The 23,604-nt window shown below is 41.8% G+C and overlaps 1 protein-coding gene across 4 annotated transcripts in view; it reads right to left on the minus strand.

Moving 5' to 3' along the window:
- Positions 1-6,930: 6,930 nt before the first annotated feature.
- SHROOM4 (shroom family member 4) overlaps positions 6,931-23,604 on the minus strand; it is a 208,012-nt gene continuing 191,338 nt past the window's right edge. For 2 of the 4 annotated variants that reach the window (XR_011435058.1, XR_011435059.1), the window contains 5 exons: positions 20,092-20,967; positions 16,018-16,535; positions 15,356-15,536; positions 11,524-11,793; positions 6,931-10,581 (listed from right to left, as the gene is read on the minus strand). Coding sequence is in view for 2 of the 4 variants with exons in the window: in XM_023633893.2 (XP_023489661.2) it covers positions 10,312-10,581; positions 11,524-11,793; positions 15,356-15,536; positions 16,386-16,535; positions 20,092-20,967 (1,747 nt within the window). In the remaining 2 variants the exon portion in view is untranslated. The remainder of the gene's footprint in view (positions 10,582-11,523; positions 11,794-15,355; positions 15,537-16,017; positions 16,536-20,091; positions 20,968-23,604) is intronic. The other 2 variants (XM_023633893.2, XM_014728850.3) reach the window with 1 other exon arrangement.

Below are 23,604 nucleotides of genomic sequence, written 5' to 3' on the forward strand. Positions count from 1 at the left end.
AGCAGGAGAAGGGGTGACATAGCCAAATTTAGATTTTTGGTAAGATTGCCCTGGCTACAGCATGAAGAATAGACTATAGAGGGCAAGAGATGATATAGGGAGAATAACTAGCAGGCTAATGCTATAGTTTAGAAGTTGTGGAAATAAAAGTGAATACATTTGAGACATATATTGACAGGACTTGGTGATGAATTCTATACGGAAGGAGTGAGAAAGAGGAGGATGTCCAGGATCACTCTAAGATGTTTGGCTTTCCTAGTTGGTTGGATAGGGGTATCATTCACTGAAACATAAGAACACTGGAGGGAACCAGTTTTGGGAGGGAAAGGTCACATGTTCAGTTTCAAATTCATGGGATTTAAAATGTCATTGAGCCATCCAAATAGATATAAAGCTTTGGAACTAAGAGAAGATCTGAACTGGAGATATAACTTTGGAAGTCAACTTAATACGGGAGGTAAACTGTAACCATGGTAATTTCTGAGAAGAGAGAGAGAGAGAAACTGTGAGAAGAGAAGTGGGGCTAGGGCCAGGCTTGAAGACACTCCAACATTTAATAATTGTTTTGTGGAGGACAAGCCGGCATAAAGTATCTCCAGAATAGGAAGCCCACAGCAAAGGCGTCATGAATGCATTCCTCTCATAAAATGTCACTACCCTGTATTTCTGAAGTGTTTACTGTAAGCTAGGGCCACTGTGCTGGTAGTGGTATAAATTAGTTTCTGCCCTCAAGAAGCCCACAGCCTAAAGGGAGAGACAGAATGCATGAACAATTATCTTATCCAAATATCATACACTGTTATTAGCATAATAAAGGGATATTTCTTAATGAGATGAAGTCTGAGTTGACATCAAAGGGCCAGCAGGAATTGGCTAAATGGGGGAATTCAGGGGAGGGATTTTCAGGCAGAGGAACCTGCTTCTCTGAGAGCACAGAGGGATGAGACTGAGTGATATGTTTGGAGAATTGGCTAGAGCTAAGAATGAGTGTGAGGAGATGTCAGGAGCATAGCTGGAGAAGCACACAGGAGATAGATCACTAAGGGCCTTGAATGAAAGGAGTCAGAACTTAATCCTGTGGGTAGTCGGGCCAATTAGAGAGAGCTGGCCTTGTATGCCATTTTGGGGGCCAGGTCTGGAGAGTGGTGTCATGTGCACCTTATACTCAGAGCCTGGAGCCAGGAAAGGTGTTACTTCTTCACTTTAATAAGCACAAAATTGTCCCGTTCACAGAACTGATGAAGGAACACTAGGTTTCAGGGTGAGAGCAGAGATGGCTGTAGATACAGGGTTTTGAATGCCATTCCATCAAGGTCCAGAAGACACAGGATTTTTCTCATTTTCAGATTGTTTGTGTAACAGATAAGGTTTAGGCTATGTTTTGTCAAAACTGGATTTGTTTATAAAAGGTTTTCGTAACTGTCTGATTCTTAGAACAGGCTTACTTAATAGCTGCCAGGCTGTGGGAAAGTGACCAAAATTATGTTCTAAATGCATAGTATTATCTAATTTATCCACAGTCTCATCACTTTTCTCTATCTGCCTCTCCTCACTCTTACCACTGCCTACTTTTCTAAAATAAAAATAAAGATATTTATAGTCATTTATGAGACTTCTAAACAGTAGCTGTTTAAGCTTAGCCAAAATGAGAGATTTCTCTCAATTAGAAGTTATTTGTTGCATCTACTAATGGGTTTGGTTTGATATTTCACCTTTATTAAACTAAAAAATGTGGACAAATCAGGGTATAAATTGTTAGTTTTTTTCAGCACTTTGACTTATCCTCATTTAACCTAATGCATTTTCAAGTTGGAAAGATTTTTTCACTCATGGCCTTTTCTCAAATTATTTCCTCTGCAAAAAATAAGACCAACTCAGCACCTGAGGAAGTGAGTTTCATTAATTATCCTTTTTGGATAGAAAATCAGTAGCTGGGAGGAAAATGGGAATTCAAAACCATGTTGTTTTATTCAGTTAACAGCAGTGAGTAAATTTGGGATGAAGGGCCATATGTAAGGAACTGAAACAGTTTACAAAACAGAGCATGGGCTCTTGAGGTTCACATTGCCCAGTAGGAGAGAGGCTTTCGCCAGAACCCTTTAGCATGTGGCCATGTTTGAACCGTGCACAAAATGGGCAAGATTTCCATATAAGTTGGTTGTCTTTATCAATAGCGGAATTCAACCTTTCTATCTAAACTATCTTTAAATCTGACTTCTTCAGTGACAGGGGCGTACCATACTTTTGCCAGACATTTTTAAGAATCCTATTACAAGTTCCATTTAGTGAGAAAATAAGAATATCTCTGCTGAAAGTTAATGTAAAAATATTTTAGTTATTGCAGTAGCAAAGAGATTCATGAATTTAGCCTACTGCTAATAGCTGTGGAACCAAGGAAAAATCTGTTTTGCCTTGCTGGACTAGGGGAAAAAAGGACTATGTGTGTATATCTTTACATATAAACTATTATGTAATTGTGTACGTCTCTTTTATTAGGAGGGAAGCCCCATGAAGATGGACACTTTGCCTATTTTGTTCACTTCTGAATCCCCTGAGCACAAAACCAATACCTGATATATTAGTTGAACGAGTGAATGAATGATATTATACAGTTACACCCCTTTTGTTTAATTTACAAACAGCAAAAATGCTGCTACAATTCTGAATTCCTGTTTAATACATGTTTAAAAATCACAGAGCTGTTGTAGAGATTAAATGAGGATTTTGTTAAAAAATTTATATTTAGATAGAAAAAATAGTGGAATTAAAGATAAATGAAAGTGCCTAAGCTAGGGTAGGGAACCCAATAACATTTAAATTGACTCCAGATCTAAAGAGGGGTTTGAGGAAAGTTAAAGGATTTCCCTAAACCATCCTCAAATTGGAGCCCAAGTCGTCCACACACAAAATAGTTCTTTCGCTACTGTTCTGAATGGGGTGTTTTCTTGGAAATATAGGTGGTCATCTTGCAGGCAGCTAATAGATGACATTGTTCCCATCAGATGGTAATGCTAAGACTGCCAGAAAATTCTACCTACTACAGGGGGAACTTGTTTAGTCTGAAATATTTTCTCTTCAAGTCCAAGGAAATCTTGACCTGGTGCACAGAGCAGGGTAGGTGAGGAAGGGAACCAGCTTTTACTGAGGACCTACTACATGTCCAGCTCTGCCAAGGATCCCACTTGTTTCCTACTTTGGCTTTATAATAATAGTTAACATTCATTGAATACTCACTCTATGCTAGGCACTTTACATGGACTAACTCAATAATTCATCACACCAACCCAAGGAAGTATTTTTGTTACCTCCAACTGACGGAAGAGGACACCCAGGCACAGAGATGTTAATATGCTCAAGGTCACACAACTTGTAAGTGGTGGAGCCAATATTCAAAGCCAGGTGATGTAGCTTCCAGTGCCCAGGCTTAAAGCTGCCTCCCCAGAGAAGGATTATTATCCTCATTATTAGAGAGGATCCTAAGGCTCAAGAAATGAAGTGACTTCCCAAGATCACATTAACACAGCTGATTCCAAAGCTGAGGATGCTTTACTTTTCCTTAGACTTTTTTGCTTCAGTCTCACCTCAATAAAAATAACAAATCCAGCAGCTAACATTTATTGAATACTTACTGTATGGCAGGTATTATTTTAAGTCCGTCATATGAATTATCCCACTTAGTCTTCATAATAACACTGTGAGGTGGTGCTTGTATTAGCCTCCTTTTAGAGATGAGGCTGAGAGGGGTCAAGTAACTTACAAAGGTGACATAGTAAGTTAGTGGAGTTAGGATCTAAAATCTGGTTTATTTGCCTAAAGAGGTGAAATTCTTAACCACTCTACCATACCACCTGCCTAGAAAGATTGCCTCTCCTCCCCAATAGGTCCAATCCCTACTCTTCCTGCTGAAGTCATGAGACAGAGCTGAGACTACTCTTAGTCCCTGTGTTGCTAGGTCTGCAAGAGGATGGATGTAGTCATAAGCTCCCACCTCAAATTCAAATGGTGTGAATATTGTACCCTTTGGACTCAGGCATGAAATACATGCTTACCATCGATTTAAATTTTTGCCAATAGGAATGAGACCGATAGAAATAAGCAAAAGTTTTTTCATAAAACAACTTTATTGAGAAATAATTCATATAGCATACAGCTCACCCATTTAAAGTGGACAATTCAATGTTTTATGGTACATTCACAGAGTTGGACAACCATGATGACAATCTAATTTTAGAATATTTTCATCACTCCAGAAAGAAACCCCATGCCCATTAGCAGTCACTTCTCATTCCCCCCAGCTCTTGGCAACCACTTATCTGCTTTCTGCCTCATTGATTTCCCTATTCTAGGAATTTCATATAAACGGAATCATACAAAATATGGTCTTTTGAGACTGGCACTTTACATAATATTTTCAAGGTTCATCCATGTTGTAGCATGTATTAGTATTTCTTTTTTATTGCTGAATAATATCACACTGTATGGATATACCAAGGTTTGTTTATCCACTCTTCAGTTGATGGACATTTAGGTTGTTTTCACCTTTTGGCTATTAGGAATAATGTGGCTTTGAACATTTGTGTACATGCTTTTATTTGAACACCTGTTTTCAATTCTCTTGGGTATATGCCTAGAAGTGGAATTGTTAAGGCATATGGAAACTATGTTTAACATTTTAAGAAACTGCCAAATTGTTTTCCAAAGTGGTTGCATCGCTTTATATTCCCATCGGCAATGTATGAGTGTTTCAATTTCTTCACATCTTCACCAACACTTGTTATTCTTTGTCTTTTTGATTATAGCCTTCATAGTGGATATGAAGTGGTATCTCATTGTGGTTTTGATTTGTATTAATGCTGAGCATCTTTCCCTATGCTTCTTGGCCATTTGCCTATATATTCTCTGGAGAAATGTCTATTCTGATCCTTTGCCCATTTTAAAATTAGTTATTTTTATTATTGAGCTGTGAGAGTTCTTTATATGTTCTGAATAAAAGTCCAATATTAGATGTGATACACAAATATTTTTCCCAGTGTGTGGATTCTTTTCACTTTCTTGATGGTATTTTTTGCAGCACAAAAGTTTTTAATTTTGATGTACAACAATTTATTTATATTTTTTTTGTCATGTGCTTTTGGAGTTCTATCTAAGTAATCATCACTTAAGCCAACGTCAGGAAGATTTACTTCTATGTTTTCCTCAAAGAGTTTTGTAATTTTAACTCTTACATTTAGGTTTATAATCCATCTCAAGTTAATTTTTGTGTGTGGTGTAAGGAAGGGGTCTAACTGTATTCTTTCCCATGTGGATACCCAGTTGTCCCCAGACCAATTGTTGAAAAACAATTCTTTCTCCATTTTATTGTATTGGCACCCTTATTGAAAACTGACAAAAATGTGAGGGTTTATTTCTGTATTCTCAATACTATTCCATTGATCTATATGTCTATCCTTGTGCATCTACCATACTGTCTTGCTTACTGTAGCTTTGTAGTAAGTTTTGCAATTAAGAAATGTGAGTCCTCCGACTTTGTTCTTTTTAAAGATTGTTTTGACTATTCTGAGTCCCTTGCAATTTCGTATGAATTTTAGGTTTGAATTTTCAATTTATGCAAAGAAGTCAGCTAGGATTCTCATAAGGATTGCACTGAATCTGTAGGTCATTTTTGGGGAGTATTGGCATCTAAACAATATTTCTGATCCATGAATGGGGTGTCTTTACATGTATTTAAATTTTTAAAAATTTCTTTCAACAATGTTTTGTAGTGTTCAGTATAAAATTCTTACACTTCTTTTGTTAAATGTATTCCTAAGTATTTCATTCTTTTTGATGCTACTGTAAATGGGATTGTTTTCCTAATTTTGTTTTCAGATTGTTTATTGCTAGTGTATAGAAATACAAGTGATTTTATTTATCAACCTTGTATCCTGTAACCTTATTGAATTCATTTAGGCAGGTAGTTGTGAGCAGTATGAGAAGAGCAAGAATATGTCTGGGATTAGGAAAGAATAAATTGAGTAAGTCAGGACTAGAATAATAGTCACCATGTATTGGGCATATTTGTGATAGGTCAGTCCTTCTCAACTTTTAATATGAATACGAATCTCCTGGGAATCTAGCTAAAACGCAGACTGTTGTCAGTGGGTTTGAAGCAGAGCCCAGGATTTTGCCTAAGAATTTCTCAGTAGATACCTAGTGGCTTTCATTTGTTATTTTTAAGCCACAACGGCCCTGCAAAATACCTATTATTGTTCCCATTTTACAGATAAGAAAATGAACTCAGAAGTTGAGCAAACAACCCAGGTTCATAGAATAAACGGCTGAGCCAGAATTTGGACCCAATTCATTCTAACGCCAAAGCTGGCTCTTTCCACTCTACTGCACTGGATATCTGGAATAGGAGGAGATCAGTTGGGATATGAACAATGCATGGATTGGGGGAAAAAGTAAGCTTTTCAGCATCAGAGGAGGTGCCTGGAGTGCACTTGGGTCCAAACCTTGAGGTTACCTCGGAGAGCTGATCAGCGAGGACCTTGCTTTCCAGGTTGCTAAGAAGGAAGGTGTGAGACTGGACTATCATGTAGAATAAGATGATACTAGTAGACAGAACACAAGATTGGAGGAGATCTAGAAAGTGGCTCACCTCTGATCAGGATGAACTCCAGAACCATACTGTATACTATTGAGGTTTACACATGAGATTGCACCTATTGTTGACTCTTCCTGAATTCTAAATTATTTTACTGGGGATAATGAATAGTATAGCATCAGTGCTATTCCTGAGGGGCCAGGGTAAGGGTTTAGGGATATGGGTAAGGCTCTGGTCATATGGTTACTTATGAAGGACTATAGATAGGTGACCAAATTCCTTTCCAATCCTTTTCAGCAGAATATTGGGAGATTTCCATCACCTCAGTCAAAACACGTGAGATGTATTTTTTTGTCCTTAGCACCTTTTATTGAAGTATGACCCTTGATGACAATCTGGCAGGCATATCAATGTCAGCCAAGAAGGGAGTGGTGGAGGACACAAATGCAGGAACAATAAGATTCAGAAAAATAATAGCTTCACATGGGATAGATGACCCCCAACAGTTGTACAACAAACACTGCTCCTTTATCTATAGAAATTGCCCCCTGCCCCACCCCCCTCTAAAGAGCTACTAATCTTCAAAGAATACAATATGCTGTTACAGAAATATTATTGGCATAGACAACTCCTTTGGCAAAGACAGAGGGAGTCACCAAGCTCCAGACTGGAGAAGTGGCCCAGCTTCTTCCATCTGGGGCCTGCTACTGGCAGAGCAGCACCTTCAGGGAGGCTGGGGTTAAGGTTATGGCTCTGGTGCCCCTAGGCAGCTTTTTGGCACATGAGGTTAAAGGGAAAACAGAACCTGAACTTGGTCTTGAAAGAGACTTTTCATCTTTTCTCCCTCTCTGTTCCTCTGCTTCCAGTCTCTCCCTTTCTAGGGATTTATTTTCAGTGTCTCTGTCTCTTTCTCTTGGATTCCCCTTGAGCATTTTCTGTTCTCGCTGAGTCTGCAGCTGGTGGGACTCAAGGAGACTCAATTACCCAGAGCCCTGGGAGCCAGTGGGAGATGGGGAAAGTAAGGAGGACATATGATAGTAACTCTTGGACTGATTCCTCTCCATATATCAACCACTGAGTTTACCTATCACCCACTGGGGCCTGTTCATGAGTATTTGAAGGGAGAGGGCAGAAGTCAAGACTAATAACTGTCTTTGGGGAAATCCCTTGGCCTGCCTTCCAAATTGCTACTCCCTGGCAGGCCTTAGTGAAGGGCTAAGCCCAGGAAATGAGAATAGAGGAGAGACACTGAATCTCAAGTAATACTGGCAGCTTTGCAGCACTATCACTCACAATGAGACTGCCACATTAGCAGTGCAGGGCATCCATGCCTCTTTAGAAGCTCACCTCTGTCTTTCGAGCTTCACGGTTCAATATAGTTTTGGGGTTATTTTAAGTGCTTTGAAAATTGTCCTTTCATGGGAAAATGAGCATCCTTATACTCTGATTCCAACTCTAGAATAATTTGATGTGAGATAAGGGACACAAATAACAGAGTCAATAGTACTTGTAGTGTGATAAACTTAAGGTACAACCAATCTAACGTTGATAAGAAAAACCCAGATCATGGTCATGGTGTCCAGGTAAGTCACCACTCTTTTTCCCTGGGCCTATATTCCCAAAAAGCTGTTCTAGCAAAAAAAAAAACACCTTAGAATGGTGAACTATATTGCCTTCATCCCCCCAGTACAGGACATCTCAACTTGCTCATTGTTTTGTCCTGGAGCCTATTAAAAAGAACAGATGGCAACCCCAGCCTCTATTCAAAGCACTCCCCAACTTCCTCAACCTTGGTGTGGGTAAGCCTAGCCCTTTACAAACCATTAATCTTCCTGAACAGAGTAGAATCCTCCACTTGAGGGGAGAATAGCAGGTTGACATTTTACCAGCAGCAGTGTACTAAGAGCATACCCAGGGCTCCCCTCAGGATACCCTGCTGGCCAAGATTCTCTCATTGTTTTCAAATACAATGAAGAGGAAACAGAAACTCGAGACCAGTATTTGTAGCAGCAGCAAAGTTTCTTGGCAAATTCTTTGGTTGAATGAGGCACCCCTGCTGCTACAGTTGACCTCCAAGGACCCTGAGGAACTCAGCAGTAACTAGAAGAGATGCCAGGGTTTGCTGGGCAGGGCTGTGCAATACCAAGCATGAGCCCCAGTTAGCAAGGAATAGGGAATTGAGCTGGATAACAAGGGCAGAGTTTGGTCACGACTCCCTTTCTGCCATTGCCCACCTGAGGGCTTTTCCAAGATAGAAACTGGCTATGGGTGTCAGCAGCAGCATTAGTTGTTTATGTGCCTAAAATCCTGGCTGGATTATAATCTGCCCTGGGGGGCCTGGCCCTGGCTGGAGATTTCAGCTACTATGAGTTTTGGTTCCCTGAGCCAGGTCCCAGGCTGGAAAGCAATTGTTAGATAGAGGAGCCCCTCCTGAGCTTACCTCTACCCATTCCTTAGCTTGGAGATGGTAGAGAAATGGGTGAAGCTTTGTCACGTTCAGATTTTTTTGGTTTCAAGAAAAATTGAGTAAGAAAAAATTGAACCCTGTTGGGGAGTGCTAAGCTCACGGTCATCTAGACTTCAAGGGAAGTATAGGACCAGGCCATAGTAGGGAAGCTCTGAGTTCAAAGTGAGAATTCTTTTCTTCGATACTTGTCAGCTATAGTGGGAAGAACTCAAGGCCTCGGCACTCGCTTATTTAGCCATGGTGAATTCAGGCTGATCTGCAGAAACGCTTTCCTTCTGGGCTAACTTTTCCCTCTCTAACTCCCCTCTTCTCACCTTATTAGTTAAAAAAGAAAAAGACAATCAAAACATAAAAATAAATAAAATCAAAAGGCCATTTAAAATACAATAATAACAACTCCCTCCCCTCAATAATGAAACACGTATCCAGAAGTCAGCTTTAGTAGAGCTATTAATGGCCCATAGTGTGAAGCCCTTTGGGTAGGCCACTGTAACCCCTAGCAACGAAAAGGCAAGCTGAAACAGGAAGCAGTAGGCCAAAAGTCTTAGGATAGGAGGAGGGCCACACTAGTCAGGGATGAAAGTAGGCCTCTTCCTCCTCAACTAGATGCTGGGGAAGGTGGGGGTGGAGCTAATTTGTTTAAGCCTAGCTCCTTCCAGCAGGACACCTGGGGATTCCCAACCTTTGCTCACATTCTATTAAGTGTAATTTCTCCTTCTCTGTTTCCCCCTGCAAAGCTTGGGGTGGGGGTGGGGTCCTGAAAATGGTGGTAAGTGAATGCCCTCAAGACAGCCAGCTCTCTGTGGGAAGTGGCTGGGTCATGAGCCTTGGGGGAGAGTGGAGCTACACAGGCAGCTTCTCTCTGAGTCTTGAGAGGCCGAGTGTGGGTGAGTGGTGAGTGTGTGATGTTTTTGGTGTCCTAGTACAAAGAATAATGAAGGCACTTTGTTGGTTCTGTGTGTGGTGAGTGCTTGCCCATGCAAACCATGGGAAGGAGAATGTGGTTGTATGATCACATCTTGCTGCAGCTCCTACTTCTTGCTTCTACTCCCTAGGGTAGAAGCTTGGGGCCTCCCCAGGGTCTCCTGGCTGGTTGGGAACACTGCTAGGTATGGGGCAGTGAGAGACATCCAGGGTAGAGGATATGGAACAAACTGCTAACTAACTGCTATCTACTCGCTAACAAACTGCTAACGAAGATTGAAAGCATTTCCCATTGTGGCTGGGCAGGGATGGTGTGGGCAATCTGCTGGCAGAATTAGAAATTGCTGGGCCCCAGGAGTAGGCTCTCCCTGAGACATTTGAGCTGCTCTTCCCCGAGCTTGATCTTCTCTTCCAGCTCTCGCTGTTCAATGATGAGGGCAGATTTCATCTTTACAAAGTGCTGGTAATCTTGGAGCTGGTCTTGAGGCAGGTAGCGGGAGACCATACCAAACACCAACTTCTCCCGACGGTCCACGTGCTCCTTCAGCTCCTTGGCATCTGCCAACTGCCCTGTCAACTGCTGCTTTTTCTCTATCAGCACCAACTGGGGAAGCAGAAGACCAATTAAGGGCCATCCCAATTACCAGTAATCTGCCTAACCCAGTGATCTACCTGGGATGCTGCCACAAAGCAACTACCCACTCTGCTAATGGATCAGTCCCTAGAATTCCTGCCCTGAAGTCAACCTTCATGCAAAAGCCTTTCTGTCCTATAGCAGACAGGATAAACACGACAGCGATTCTGGACAGGGAGATGTGAAACCACCTCTTTCCATCTCTAAGCTGTCTTTAATCTGTGGACACCACTGAGGTTGGGTGGGGTAAAGCTCAGACAATGCCATCACGTGCCTCTTCCGTTGGGTGAACAATCATCACCGTGACAATGCTTTCAAAATGGTATGTGTCTCTGTCTGGGTGTATGTGTGTGAGTGTATGTATCCATGTGTGTATGCATATGCATATGTGCCTCTTATTGTGGATTCACATTTGTGTCCAAAACCACTTGCATAGGGAAAGATAAAGCAGTTTTGGTTCAGGAATATATGCAGAGTGACCCAACCTGTGAAGCTGACAGGTCTCCCAATCTCCCCTACTTGGTGAGACCTCCTCCTTCAATTCTGAGAGAGTGAGGCTGAATTGCTGCTGCTACTACTGGCAGCTAGGACAGATTCAGTGTTTACCTTGTTTTGGGTCCTGTTTTAACTAATTAACATGGATTATCTAATTTAATTCTCACAACCTCATGAGGCAGGTAGTGTGTTCAACCCATTTTTTAAGAGACCGAGTCAGAGTGAGGTTAAGTAAGTTGCCCACAGTCACAGCTAATTAGTGGTAGAGCCAGAATTTCAAGGCACTTAAAAGCCAGTGACCACACTCTTAACACTATGCTCTCCTGCCACGCAGACTAACCAAACTTGAAAGAGGAAGCCCTGAGGAAAAACAGATGGCATTTCCCTCCATCTAAACCCCAGATACCCCAACTCTACCTTCTCCTGGTTGGCCTCTGAATCGATGCTGTTGAGAGCATTCTCCACCCGGGCCAGTCGTCCAGACAGTGACAGCAACAGGTTGACCACTTTATCTAGGTCCCCGATAAACAAATGATATTTTTCAAACTCATTGGATTTGCAGACGGCTTTCAGGTTGGCTTCCACCTCCTCCCCAAGGGCAGAATTGGCACTGATGTCCTCCAGCAGTCCTCGCTGGGCCTCCCGCAGGACAGAAAGTTTTCTGCCAATGCTTTCAATAAGCTGTATCTAGGAGAAATAAACAGGAGAAGGCAAAGGATAAGAATGGGGACCGACAGAAACTGATCTGTGCCTGTAACCTCTGTGGTGGGACCCAAGTAACAGATGGTGGGCTCTACCCCAGTCACTGGCAACAAAGGAAACCTGAGCAAGTCATGAGCAATTCCAGTTTTCTGGACAGGCAGCTTCTCTCCCATTCTCTTCAGATCTGGTAGGAATCTGTCACTACCAAACTTCTTGGCATTAGATAAGTGGTACCCATGGGCTAATTCTCATTTGTCAAATGTAACTTAACAAATGCTTGCTGAGACTCTTTAATAAACAGGAACTGGAATGCTTGTGAAAGCATAGATTGGAAAAGCATTGTCATGGAGTATTTGCCTATTGCTTCATTCTCCTTCAATCCATTTAAGTACCTCTGATGTTTATAGCACTGTGCTAGATCTTTGCCCTCCCCAGCTTGGCTTCTGAGGCCTTTTAGATAAGAGTGTGAGTTCTGGAGTCACTAATGACTAGGTTTAACTTCTAGCTCTGTGACTTCCTAGTTCTTCTGCTACTTTAGGTGAATTTCTTTATGGAGCTTTACTTTCTTTATCTGTAGAATGTGGGGGGGGGGGTGGGTAATTGCATTACCCACGTCATTGAACTGTAATAAGAATTCAACGAGATAATGCATGCAAAAGGTTTGGAAGAGACGAGATGCTTACTAAAAGCTGGCTGCTATTATTATTATTCAGTCTGCCCCCCCCCACCATTCTAATCTCATTCCTCAGAACTTTTCAGGATTAGCTTCTCACTCTCTGCGTTCACAACATTTTTTGTGTGTTCATTTTTTTGTCGTTGCTCATTTTTGTGTTCCTGGTTTGTTTATACAGTTCTGCCTTCTCTTAATCTCTTCCTTCACTTTGGCAATTCCAATTCTTTCTTTGGAGCCCAGCTTTGCCCTCTCCCTCCCTGCAGGAAGTCCCTACCCCCATAACTCTTCTTCTCAATGATACTTTTCTGTTCTGAACTCTCCAGTCTTAAAGAATTAGAACTCTGTAGTATAATTTGAGGTTGTTCACTTTCTGTTTCATGTGTGAGTCTGATCCCTCTCTTACTATTGATGGTAAATTTCTCAAGGGAAGCACTGCCTGTGTCTTCTGATTTGTCTCCCCTATAGGTAAAACCAGTTCTGGGACTGCAATCACACGGAGGCAGTGTGCTAGAGTGGAGTTTTGGAGTCAGAGATGCCTGGATTCCAATTCCACCTTCTCCAAACTGTGTGACCCTGGGCAAAATACCCAATCCCATTGAGACTTCTGTTTCCTCATATGTACGTGTGCAAAGCGGAGAAATGCCTCCCCTCCAAGATTGTTGTGAGGGTTAAATGAGATCATAGAAGTAAAATACTCAGTATTGTGCCAGGCACATTAAGTGTTCAATACATGTTTACTGAGGCTGCTATTATTATTATTATTATTATTATTATTATTACTACCACCACAAGCAGGCACTCTGAGCTAATGAACACTTGTCTAGCTGCAAGGTCCTGATAAGAATAGACCCATCTCAGGTTGCCCACAGCCTTTGCAGCTAATATAGCATTGTGGTTAAGAGCATGGTCTCTAGCACCAGACTACCTGCGTTTGAACCCCAGCTCTGCCACAAAGAAGTGGTGTGACCTTTAGTAAATTACTCAATTCCTCTGTGCCTAAATTTCCTCATCTAAAAAAAGGATAACAGTAGTACCTATCTCATCATGTTGTTATGAGAATTAAACGAGTTAATGATGTTACATGCTTAGAATAGTATCTTGTATATAGGAAATATGCTTCAGTGTTTGTTTTACTATTATTCCTGCCTAGCCACTCTGGGACCATAGGTTTGTAGTTTTCTAAAGTGTGTTCCTTTCTAGTAGTTAATTTAGAGATGTCCACGGTGACCAAGACTTAGAGAGACTGCTCTGGGTCTAGGGCCTGTTGTCATATGTCAGAACTGGTCAGAAGTCAGGAGATCACCATGGTCTTAGTGTGAAGTGTAACAGACTTACATTTGGGGAAAATCTAAAACCCACTGGGAATTAGAGATCAATGATACGAATGAGGTAACACAATTAGATACCAAGGGGCTCCCAGTTATATCCCTGCCTTCTGCTTTCCCATACAAAACCCAATGCCAGGGACAAGGCATGGCTGGGCGCCAAATGATCAACTTGGAAAATCACCTACCCACCACAGCTCTTAGGTTCCATAGATCTGGAAGGATGAAAGTAGAGAGAGTCCTTGGTTTATTGGAACTTGGGCTTTTCGACCTAACTTCAACTGGTGGAAAGTGTAGTAGACAGAGCTGTGGAATCACTGGAGACGCAGGTAGAGCTGAGCTGCTTTTCTGGGATATTGCAAATCAGTGACCTTCCTCACCTATCTTCCTCAGAGATGAAAACTGTCCTAGCCCACCTACAGTCACTTCGAATCACTATCTGCTCTTCTGTGCTTTGCCATTTATAAACATTTCTCTCTTTTCCTGGTCAGACTTTTATTAGGTTTGCTCTGAATAAAAAGGTCCTGAGTAAGCCAGGAGCAGCCCTGCCCTGCTCAGGAACATGGACTCCAAGGAAGCAGGCATCAGGATCAACAAATCTTTGATACCACTATGCTTCCAATTCTTTCTCTGACATTTGGCTTCAGATTGGAAAGTGGTGAGGGGGGTCTCTTGCAAATAGCCTTGAGCCTTCCTATAGGTCACATCCTGAATGAGAAATATGAGCAGAAGAGCAATTTACCTTGAGTTAAGATGCCCACACAGTGGTAAATTGGGCCTTTGAGGTTGCCATGGAAACCCTATTTGCTTATGAAATAAAATGGGTAAGTGCAAGGACGGCAAAGTGATTCCAGGAATTTGATTAGAAAACCAGGCTAGTGGCACTTAGAGGAAGAAAGGGGAGGCTTCAGAACAACAGTATCATCATCTCCATTTACCTATTTTAGTATTTTTAAAAAAGAGATTACAGACTATCCTTGAAAGTAAATACTAAAGTTTACCAGTCTATAATTTCTCATTTTCTTTCTTAGTCAGTCTGTTCTCTTTTTCAGAAAGTTACAAAGAGAATACAATCAATGACTGCCATTGGTTGGAGCTCACTGGCAAAAACTCGGATGTGCCCTTGGTGGCAAGTTACTTACAAAGCTAGCTTATTTCAGAGGGACAGCATAATAGAATAGAATGCATAGAGCAGAGCAGACAGTCTTGACTTCAAGTCCTGGATCTACCACTTAGCCTGTAACCCTGGGCAACCTAGTCCTCTCAACTGGTCAAAAGGAGATAGTAATGTCTACCTTGTAGAGCTGTTTTAAGGATTAGAGAGACACTGTTATGATGATTATGATTACTACTACTATTATTACTATTATGGATCCGACAAAAAGGAGACTGTAGTTGCATTTGTGAGAAACCCAGAGAGGCTATTTGATTTCCACACTGGAAATACAGAAATGCACCAAGATGTTCTGGAGAGCATAGAGGGCAGGTCAACCTCCAGACATACTCAAGTTAAATGCTGAAAATCTGTAAGGCATATCAAAAAGTTCACCTTTTTTTGAGCCAGTTCATGGTCAACTTCCTCTTCTCCCAGACCAATCTCTACCATCTCGGGCTGGTCTTTCAACTTGTTCAGCAGCTCTGCCTTGGCCACAGAAATATTGTAATAAGCTGAGTAAGAGGTAGGGATCCCTGGGGCCCCCTGAGGAGGCGAGAAGTGCTGAAACTCTTGTCTGTGGAAACAAAGAATGACCATTTGAGCACCTCTGTTGAGAAGCTGTTAACTTTTCTGCTTCTTAATTTCCCCATTTGTAAAATGGGACCCTCCTTCACCAAAGAGTTGTAAAATAAGGAAATAATGCACTGTTCAAATGTAAACAGGCCACATGAAGACTATCTAGAAGCCAAGTCAAGGCCACCTTTAAGAAATTAGAAGGCTACTCATATGCCCCTGATGTCTGCAGCCAGAATGATTTGGTTTGGTCATTAAGACCCTACTAAAATCCAGAAAAACTGGCAGGCCCCTAATGTTCTGGGCTTCTGATCATCAATGATTCCCCTTGGTTCATGGCCCCAGAATACAGATCCCGAGGGAAGGGCTAGGTTGTAGGGACATATCTGAGACCTTAGCTATTTGTCCTCTAAACTGTTGGCCTCCCTCCTACCCATTCTGGATTCCCATCCACTGTGGCTTTATCTAGTCTGCTTGCTTACAAAGGCACCCTGTAGCTTTCCTGGACACTCTCATCATTTCTTCTTTCCTGGTGGTGCCACTCCTGCTTGAAATGGTCCCTCCACTGCAGATCTCCCACAGCAAAGAGGTCACCCACGACCTCAGCAGTGGTCACATGTTGGAGGCTGGGGTTAGCACCCCTGCCAGGGACTTGTCACAGCCTACCACGTCTCTCATGAGCTTTCCTAAGACTGCCAGCAGTGGGGCGGGCCTTCGGCCTGAGAAGGGATAGGATTTCTCCACTTCTGGCATATCCCCAAAGGCCCCAGCCTCCTCCATGGTTGCAGAATGACATGGGGAAGAAATGGAACCAGTGGCACCCAGAGGCTTGAAAAGTGTAGCAGCAGACCCTGTTGTCTTGGGTTCACCGAAGCCCGCGGGGCTGAGGTGTTGCTTCTCAGAGCCCCAGCCCATAAAAGAGAACTGCTCCTCAGGAAAGAAGTAGCTCTGGCTCCATGCTGGCTTGGGTTTGGACTCTTCTGTCATCAAGGCTTCTGGTCTGGCATGAGTAAGAAAATAAAAAGAAATGCTTCAATGTCAGGTGTCAGTGATGGAGGGGCAAATAATTCTACCCATGGTTTATGCAAGGGGGAGGCCCACCCCCACTATATTCTTGTTTCCTACCAGCTACCCCCACCCTCCACCTGTCTGTGTCGCTGCCCCTTTGCTAACCTCTAGCTGTTTGAAAGGAAAAATAGGAAAAAACTCATTAGTCATTTTTGCAGCTATTTGCAGCTCTTAGATAAAGGTCAAAAATAATGGCTAAAAGGCTCCACAGCTATTTACTGATTCATGCTATGCTGTCTCCTAATTCATCACACAAAAGAAATTTGGGCATGCCAATATTCCTCATCCTAGGTACATTTTACATGTAGGTTTTCAAGTGAATAATATTGATAACAGAACAATACTAGCTAACATTCATGCAGTGCTTACTATACCCCAGAAGCTGTCCTAAGATATACATGTGTATGTGCGTGTGTGTATATGTGTGTAGTCACAGATCTAAAATTTAATGCTCATGACAACCATTTTACAGATAAGGAACATGGGGCATTGAGAAGCAGTGACTTTCCCAAGGTCACCAGACAGTAAATGGCAGAACTGTGATTTAGACCTAGTGACCTAACTCCAGAATCTGTGCTTTGAGCCACTATACTATACTGCAGAAGGGAAACCTGACATCATATAAAACCCTGCATGTAAGGAATTTTCTCACTGGACTATATGTTAGCAGAGAAGAGAGAACATTCTGGAGGAAAGATGAAAGTATAAACTTAGGAAATTCCTGTGTATAAGAAAAATATTTAGGGCACGTGTGAGAGTTCTGAGTCAGAAAGTGCTGAAAGTAAGTATGAAATTAAAAAAAAGAAGAGGATGTGGCTGTATGTAAATTATATCTCGATAAAAATGGAAAAAAATTTAAAAAGGATGTGCTAATTGGAGACTCAGTTCCCCAGCAGACACAGCCCTATACCATATTATGGTGTATCATATTAGGCACTATGTTTCTAGGCTCCTTTCCTTATACCCTCCATTAATAAGGCAGGGGTTACAGGAGATCTATGAGAACATAATCTGAATTTAATAATGAACATTGAAGCAAAAATCAGATTCCTTCTACAGAGCACTGAGAGGAAATGCAAAGAGTCCATAAAGCAAGCTATACTTGAACTTGAATCAGAGTTATTAGACTTAACCAAAACTTGATAATCCCAATAACCTGCTTCTACATGTATCCCAGCATTTTGCAACTGAACAGTACACGGGTTATAGAGATACTCTGGTTTAACTTAGATGAAATTAGGATGTCTTTTTTGCATTTTAGATTCAAAATAGTACACATCTACTTGCCACTAACAATATTCTCCCTTACAAAATCTTAAAGCTGCTTCCTTCTAGTTAGAACCTTGTGCTCTCTGAGGGTCTAGAATAGGATCACTTCGACTAGTCTAGAGATCCTGGGATGATGTAGTGGGCACAGTGAGCCAGACTTCCTGGGTTCTGGCTACCTGTGGTCTTCCACAATTACTTTATCTCCCTGTGCCTCACTTTTCTCATCTAAAAAATGGAGACTAATGGTATCTATTTCATAGGTTTGTTGTGAACAGTAAATCAATTGATACACAAAAGTGCTTAGAACAATGCTTGGCACATAGTAAGCAGGCAGAAAATATTAGCTATGTTGGGACTGATGCTGTTCCTTAAATATCCATCAAAGACGTATCTGTAATTGATTTCTTGCAGCTACTAGCCAGGGCTGTGTGCAAACAAATGTTTCCTCTCACATCCTATGGTCATTAAAAAAAAAAATCTCTTGAACAAGTTACAAGATCTCTAGTAATAGCAATTTCCTTCTCTCTGGCCAAGGTGCCAAGGTGAATGGAGGTACATAAAGGAGGGAGGACCAGGAAGCTGAAAGCGGTAAGGCTGTGGCCTGTAACTACTACCTCTGGTACACATTGCCTCACAGGAGACAGAAGGGCCTCACGAAGACCTGGTCTACTGTAAGAACGAGATCTCTCTGAGAGAGGCTACCTAGGATGGCAAAATAAGCATGGGTTTTGGAGTCAGACAGATCTGGCTTTGAATCTTTGCTGTGCAATTCAGAGTTAGTTAGTGCCTTACTTTGCTCAGCTTTAGTTTCCTAATCTGTCAAATGAGGATGATAACGGCCCATATGGCTGTTGGGAGGATTAAATGAAATAATCAATATAAAAATACTAGTAGTGTCTGGCACATAGCAAATACTTAATATGTGTTCATTCATTCATTCATTCTTTCTTTCTTTCTTTCTTCTGAAATATTAAGTGCCTACTATGTGCTAGGTCACTTTCCCTTCTCCCTGCTCTGATAGGTTAACAATCACAGTCACTTCGCACAAAATGTTTTGTAATTACAATAAGAATGCTCCCCAGCTAAATGGACAACTTGAGAAGCTCCCACTAGGGATCTGATAAGAGATTCTCACAGCGTCTGGGAGCCTGGTCCTGTAAGTGCTGTGCTTGTGGCACCTTGGGCTGGAAAATTTCTCAACTAGCTCCAGATAGCCAAGTAATGGATTTGCCTGTCAGTGAAAGACACAATAACAAGGTACTTCTAACAGCAACAAGTCTCAGGCAAGTTCCTTCTATAAAAGGACCTAAAGAAAGCACTTAGAGGATAACACCTGCCCCCCTACCCCCACCCCCAGTGGAGAGGGGGTTGAGCTCTCTGCAGGAGGACTGGCAAAGCTGAATGCCAAAGCTCTTTTGCTTTGGGGCAACAAGAACAACCACACACTGTGGGGAATGCAGAGAAGCATTGGCACAGTGAAGGGAGCAGACACCAGCAGTCCTGCCGCCAGACTACACTCCTGCTTAGGCCTCCCTGTCCAGGCAGCTCATCCTGTCAACTACCACCTACTGCACACTGAAGCAAATGCAAAGAGCCACGGGAAACAAGGATGGGGGGATGGAGAAAGTGTAAGAGGAAAAGAATGCCCTTAGCTGTTGTAAGGAATGATCAGTGCATAAAGCACCCAACCCCAGGAACAGCTTTGCTGGCTGGGGTGGGGAGAAGAGTTTAGAAGCCCAAGTAGGTCCTAGAACAGAGGCAGGTCAGGTTGTGAGCTGGCCTCTTGTTCTAGAGAGCAAGCAGAAGAAAAGGTAGAAAAGGGCCTGAGCCAGGCTTCTGGGAAAATTCACAAGGCAACAAGGGTTTAATGCCTTCTGGCTCAGGGGCAAGAAACTGATGTATACCTTAAAGACAAATTGAGAAATAATACACATAGTATTTTGATAGTGATATTTAGGGATAAGAACACCAACAACTACCATTTACTGAGCACTTACTATGTGCTAAGCATGGGGGTATGCCCTTTTACATAGATCATCTTCATATTCACAACCATGTGAAATAGGTATCATCATGTCCATTTTCCAGGTGAGAAAACTGAGGCTGGGAACAGTTTAATTGACCAGCCCAAAGTCACACAGCTGGTAAACGGTGGCAGCGGAATTCAAACTCATGCTGCCTGCCTCTTTAGGGATCAAATGTCTTTTATAAGCACTTACTTGGGGGAATCAGTGGTCTCCTGCTCTGATGTCCTCCAAAGCCCACCAATGCCATAATAGCAAGGGGGCTGAGCCTTCTCAGGTTGAGATCCCAAGTGGCCCCTTATTGAAGGCAGGAAATCATTGGAATGGTGAACAAAAGACTCTTGCTCTGCTGGAAGGCTTTGTGAGCCCTGCCTTGAGGTCTCCAAATGGCCAAAGGCCATGGGTTGTGCCTGCACCAGGACCTCCTCAGGATTGAGAGTACAGGAACTAGTAGTTTCTGAACTGAAATACTGGGGTGGCAGCTCCTCCTCCTCCCCCTCCTCTTCCTCCTCTTCTACTCCCTCTTCCTCTTCTTCCTCCTCTTCCTCCTCCTCTTCTTCCTCCTCCTCTTGCTGCTGCTGTTGCTGTTGCTGCTGTTGCTGTTGCTGTTGCTGCTGTTGCTGTTGCTGCTGTTGCTGCTGTTGCTGCTGCTGCTGCTGCTGCTGCTGCTGCTGGGCTGCACGGAAAAGCCTGTACTTCTCCCAGTTGGGAGGAGGAGGGCGAGGAGGAGGAAAGGCCTTCTTCCTGGCTCCCAGAGGATCCGGCTGGGTCTCATCAACTTTGGTAAAGATCTCCCTCCTATGCTGCCCCCAGGCCCGGGAGCTCTGGGGCTCCAAGCTGATATGGCTCTCTGAGAAGGCACGGCTGCGTAGTGGCCGGGGCACGGAGGCCATGGAGCTCCCCTCCTCATATACTGAAGTTTCCTCTGTTTTTTTCAAGGAGTGTTTGAAGTCTCCCAGGAGGTCAAGAGAAGAGATTGCTCGGTAGCTTGACAAGTCGAGTGCTGGGTTCTCAGTGCAAGGATGGAAGGGGGTTGCCCATGAAAAGCTAGCCTTGGAATGAGCCATTTCCCTGCAAAACAGCAGATGAGGATTGTGTAAAACAAGCAAGTTGCAGATGGTCCCATATTTTGGATGACATCATTTATGTAAAATGTAAAATGGCCACAAAACAATGTAATATACGTAGTAAATGTAATAATAATAATAATAGTAGTAATAAGAATATATAATATATAATATTGATAGCTAACACTCACTGAGTATGTACTAAATGCCAGGCACTGTTTTAGGTGCTTTCCATGTCTTAATTTATTTAATCCTCACAATAACCCTAGGAAGTGGCTATTATTATTGTCCTGACTTTACAGCTGGGGAAACTGAGGCATGGACAGGTTAAGTAACTTGCTCAGGGTCATAAAGCTAGTAAGTGGTAGAGCTAGGATCTGAACCTGGACAGTCTAGCTCCAAAGTCTAAATACATACATGGCCCCTGTCTATTTGTAGCACTCAGACTGAATGTGCTACATTTGAGGGCTTACAAATCTGGTTATCTTGCTTCATCTGCTGTTTTTGTTTGTTTGGTTTTTAATTATGAAAAATTTCAAATATTTATAAACACACAGAGATTGCTATAATAAATACTGATGGTCCCACCTACTGCTCAGAATTAGCACACTTTAATACTTTGCCATTGATGCCTCACAAATTTTTTTTAAGAAATAAGAAATGACACACTTTGTTTCACTCCCCACTTCCACTCCCCTGCTGCCTCTCTAGATGCAAGCTATATCAGGAATTTGACATGTATTCTTTCTGCCCATGTTCTTCTACTTGTAACAAAAAACATCAAGCAGGCCATTCACAAATACCTACTATTCTGGATTTAAAATAACTCCTTCTAATGCAATTCCAGTTAGAATTCTCAACAGGAAGTTTTAAGTATAGAATTTTCTAATTAACTTGCAAAATAAAGCAGGATATAATATTAAAGAGTATTTTGCTACAGAAGAAATGGGGGGGGTGAGTAAGGGATTAAGCATATTATAAAGCAATTATAATTAAAACAGTGTGTTACTGATTAATGGAACTCTGGAAAGTCCAGAAACACAAACTATCAATAAAAACATCCTATATAATTGACCTTCCCTAACAATGAAATAAAGAAAGATTATTTAATAAATTTTTTTGACATAACTGCAGAGCAGTGTTATTTGGAGCTGTACCATATATTGTATATAAAAATAAATTCCAGATTCAAGCGTTAAGGGTGCATGTGTATATATATAAAAATTTAATATATATGTATATATAATATACTTGGAAAAAAGTATCATAAAATTAAAGACGATCACTTGTGAGGTGAAATAAGATTCTCATCTTATAAGCAACAGAAAAAAATATCCAAGGAAAAGAAGTCCAGGTTTGTTTAAAAATGTATAAAAATTGGTGCCGGCCCGCTGGCGCAGCAGTTAAGTTCACACCTTCCGCTTCTTGGCAGCCCGGGGTTTGCTGGTTCGGATCCCGGGTGCGGACATGGCACCGCTTGGCATGCCATGCTGTGGTAGGCGTCCCACATATAAAGTAGAGGAAGATGGGCACGGATGTCAGCTCAGGGCCAGGCTTCCTCAGCAAAAAAAGAGGAGGACTGGCAGTAGTTAGCTCAGGGCTAATCTTCCTTGAAAAAGAAAAGTATAAAATAGGTATAAAAAGTCAAACTTCTGTATAATAAAGAGTGACTAAAGCCAAAGGACATCTCTTTAGTCTCAGAGTATAAAGAGTTAAGCCCTGTAAGCCAGAAAGATCTGGCTTCCTGCTGTAGCCTGAGCAATCAGCATCATACTAAGTACTGCCTAGTAACAGGAAATTCCAGCAGTTCAATTAAATCATCAGACAGAATATCTATTCAATAATCATGCTTAAGACTGAGAATATTTCTTTAAAAAATAATAATACACATAATGGTAGCCAAGCTCAGAGAGAATGGAAAGCAAAATCCCCTTCACTTCCCTCATCTCCAGTCCCCATCCTGGCTAGTTCATCACTCACATGGATCAGAAAGTCATATCTACACATCCCCCACTCTCTTCTCATTTGGGCTTTAGCCCACCTATAGCTACTTAAGATTATAAGAACCCCTTGTGTGCAAACTGTTCCACCTGGCATTTCCGCCTCATTTCCCCCTCAGGAAACAAACAAACAAGATGGTGAGTGAAGAATAAAAGGATGACAAATGCTCTCAGGCAAAGACGCCTTTCCTGACCACCTTATTTAAAACAGAGATGACTTATCCTTAATTATCCTTTTTCTATTTTGTTATTTCTCAGAGCATACATCCCTACCTAATATTATATTACATACCTACTTTTACTTGTTTATTTTGTGTTCCACTCTCTAAAATGTAAGCTCCATGAGAGCAGGGATCCTGTGTGTTTCATTCATCTGGTATGTAGTGCCTGGCACACAGTGGGCATTCAATAAATATTTGTTTAATAAATGAATTAATGCCAAAAGTGAAAAAAATCCCAAGAGTCATGTCATTCATATCATAAAAAAGTTGAATTAAAGGCAAAAAGCAATAAAAAAGACAAAGAAGGGCACTATAATATTCATGATTAGAATACAAGATTCAGATCTAACTACTCTTAATCTTTATGTACCAAATAACATAGCATCAAAATTCATAAACAAAATCTATAGGAAATGCAAA

This window comes from Equus caballus, chromosome X (genome assembly GCF_041296265.1).
Source record: "Equus caballus isolate H_3958 breed thoroughbred chromosome X, TB-T2T, whole genome shotgun sequence".
Lineage (NCBI taxonomy): Eukaryota > Metazoa > Chordata > Mammalia > Perissodactyla > Equidae > Equus > Equus caballus.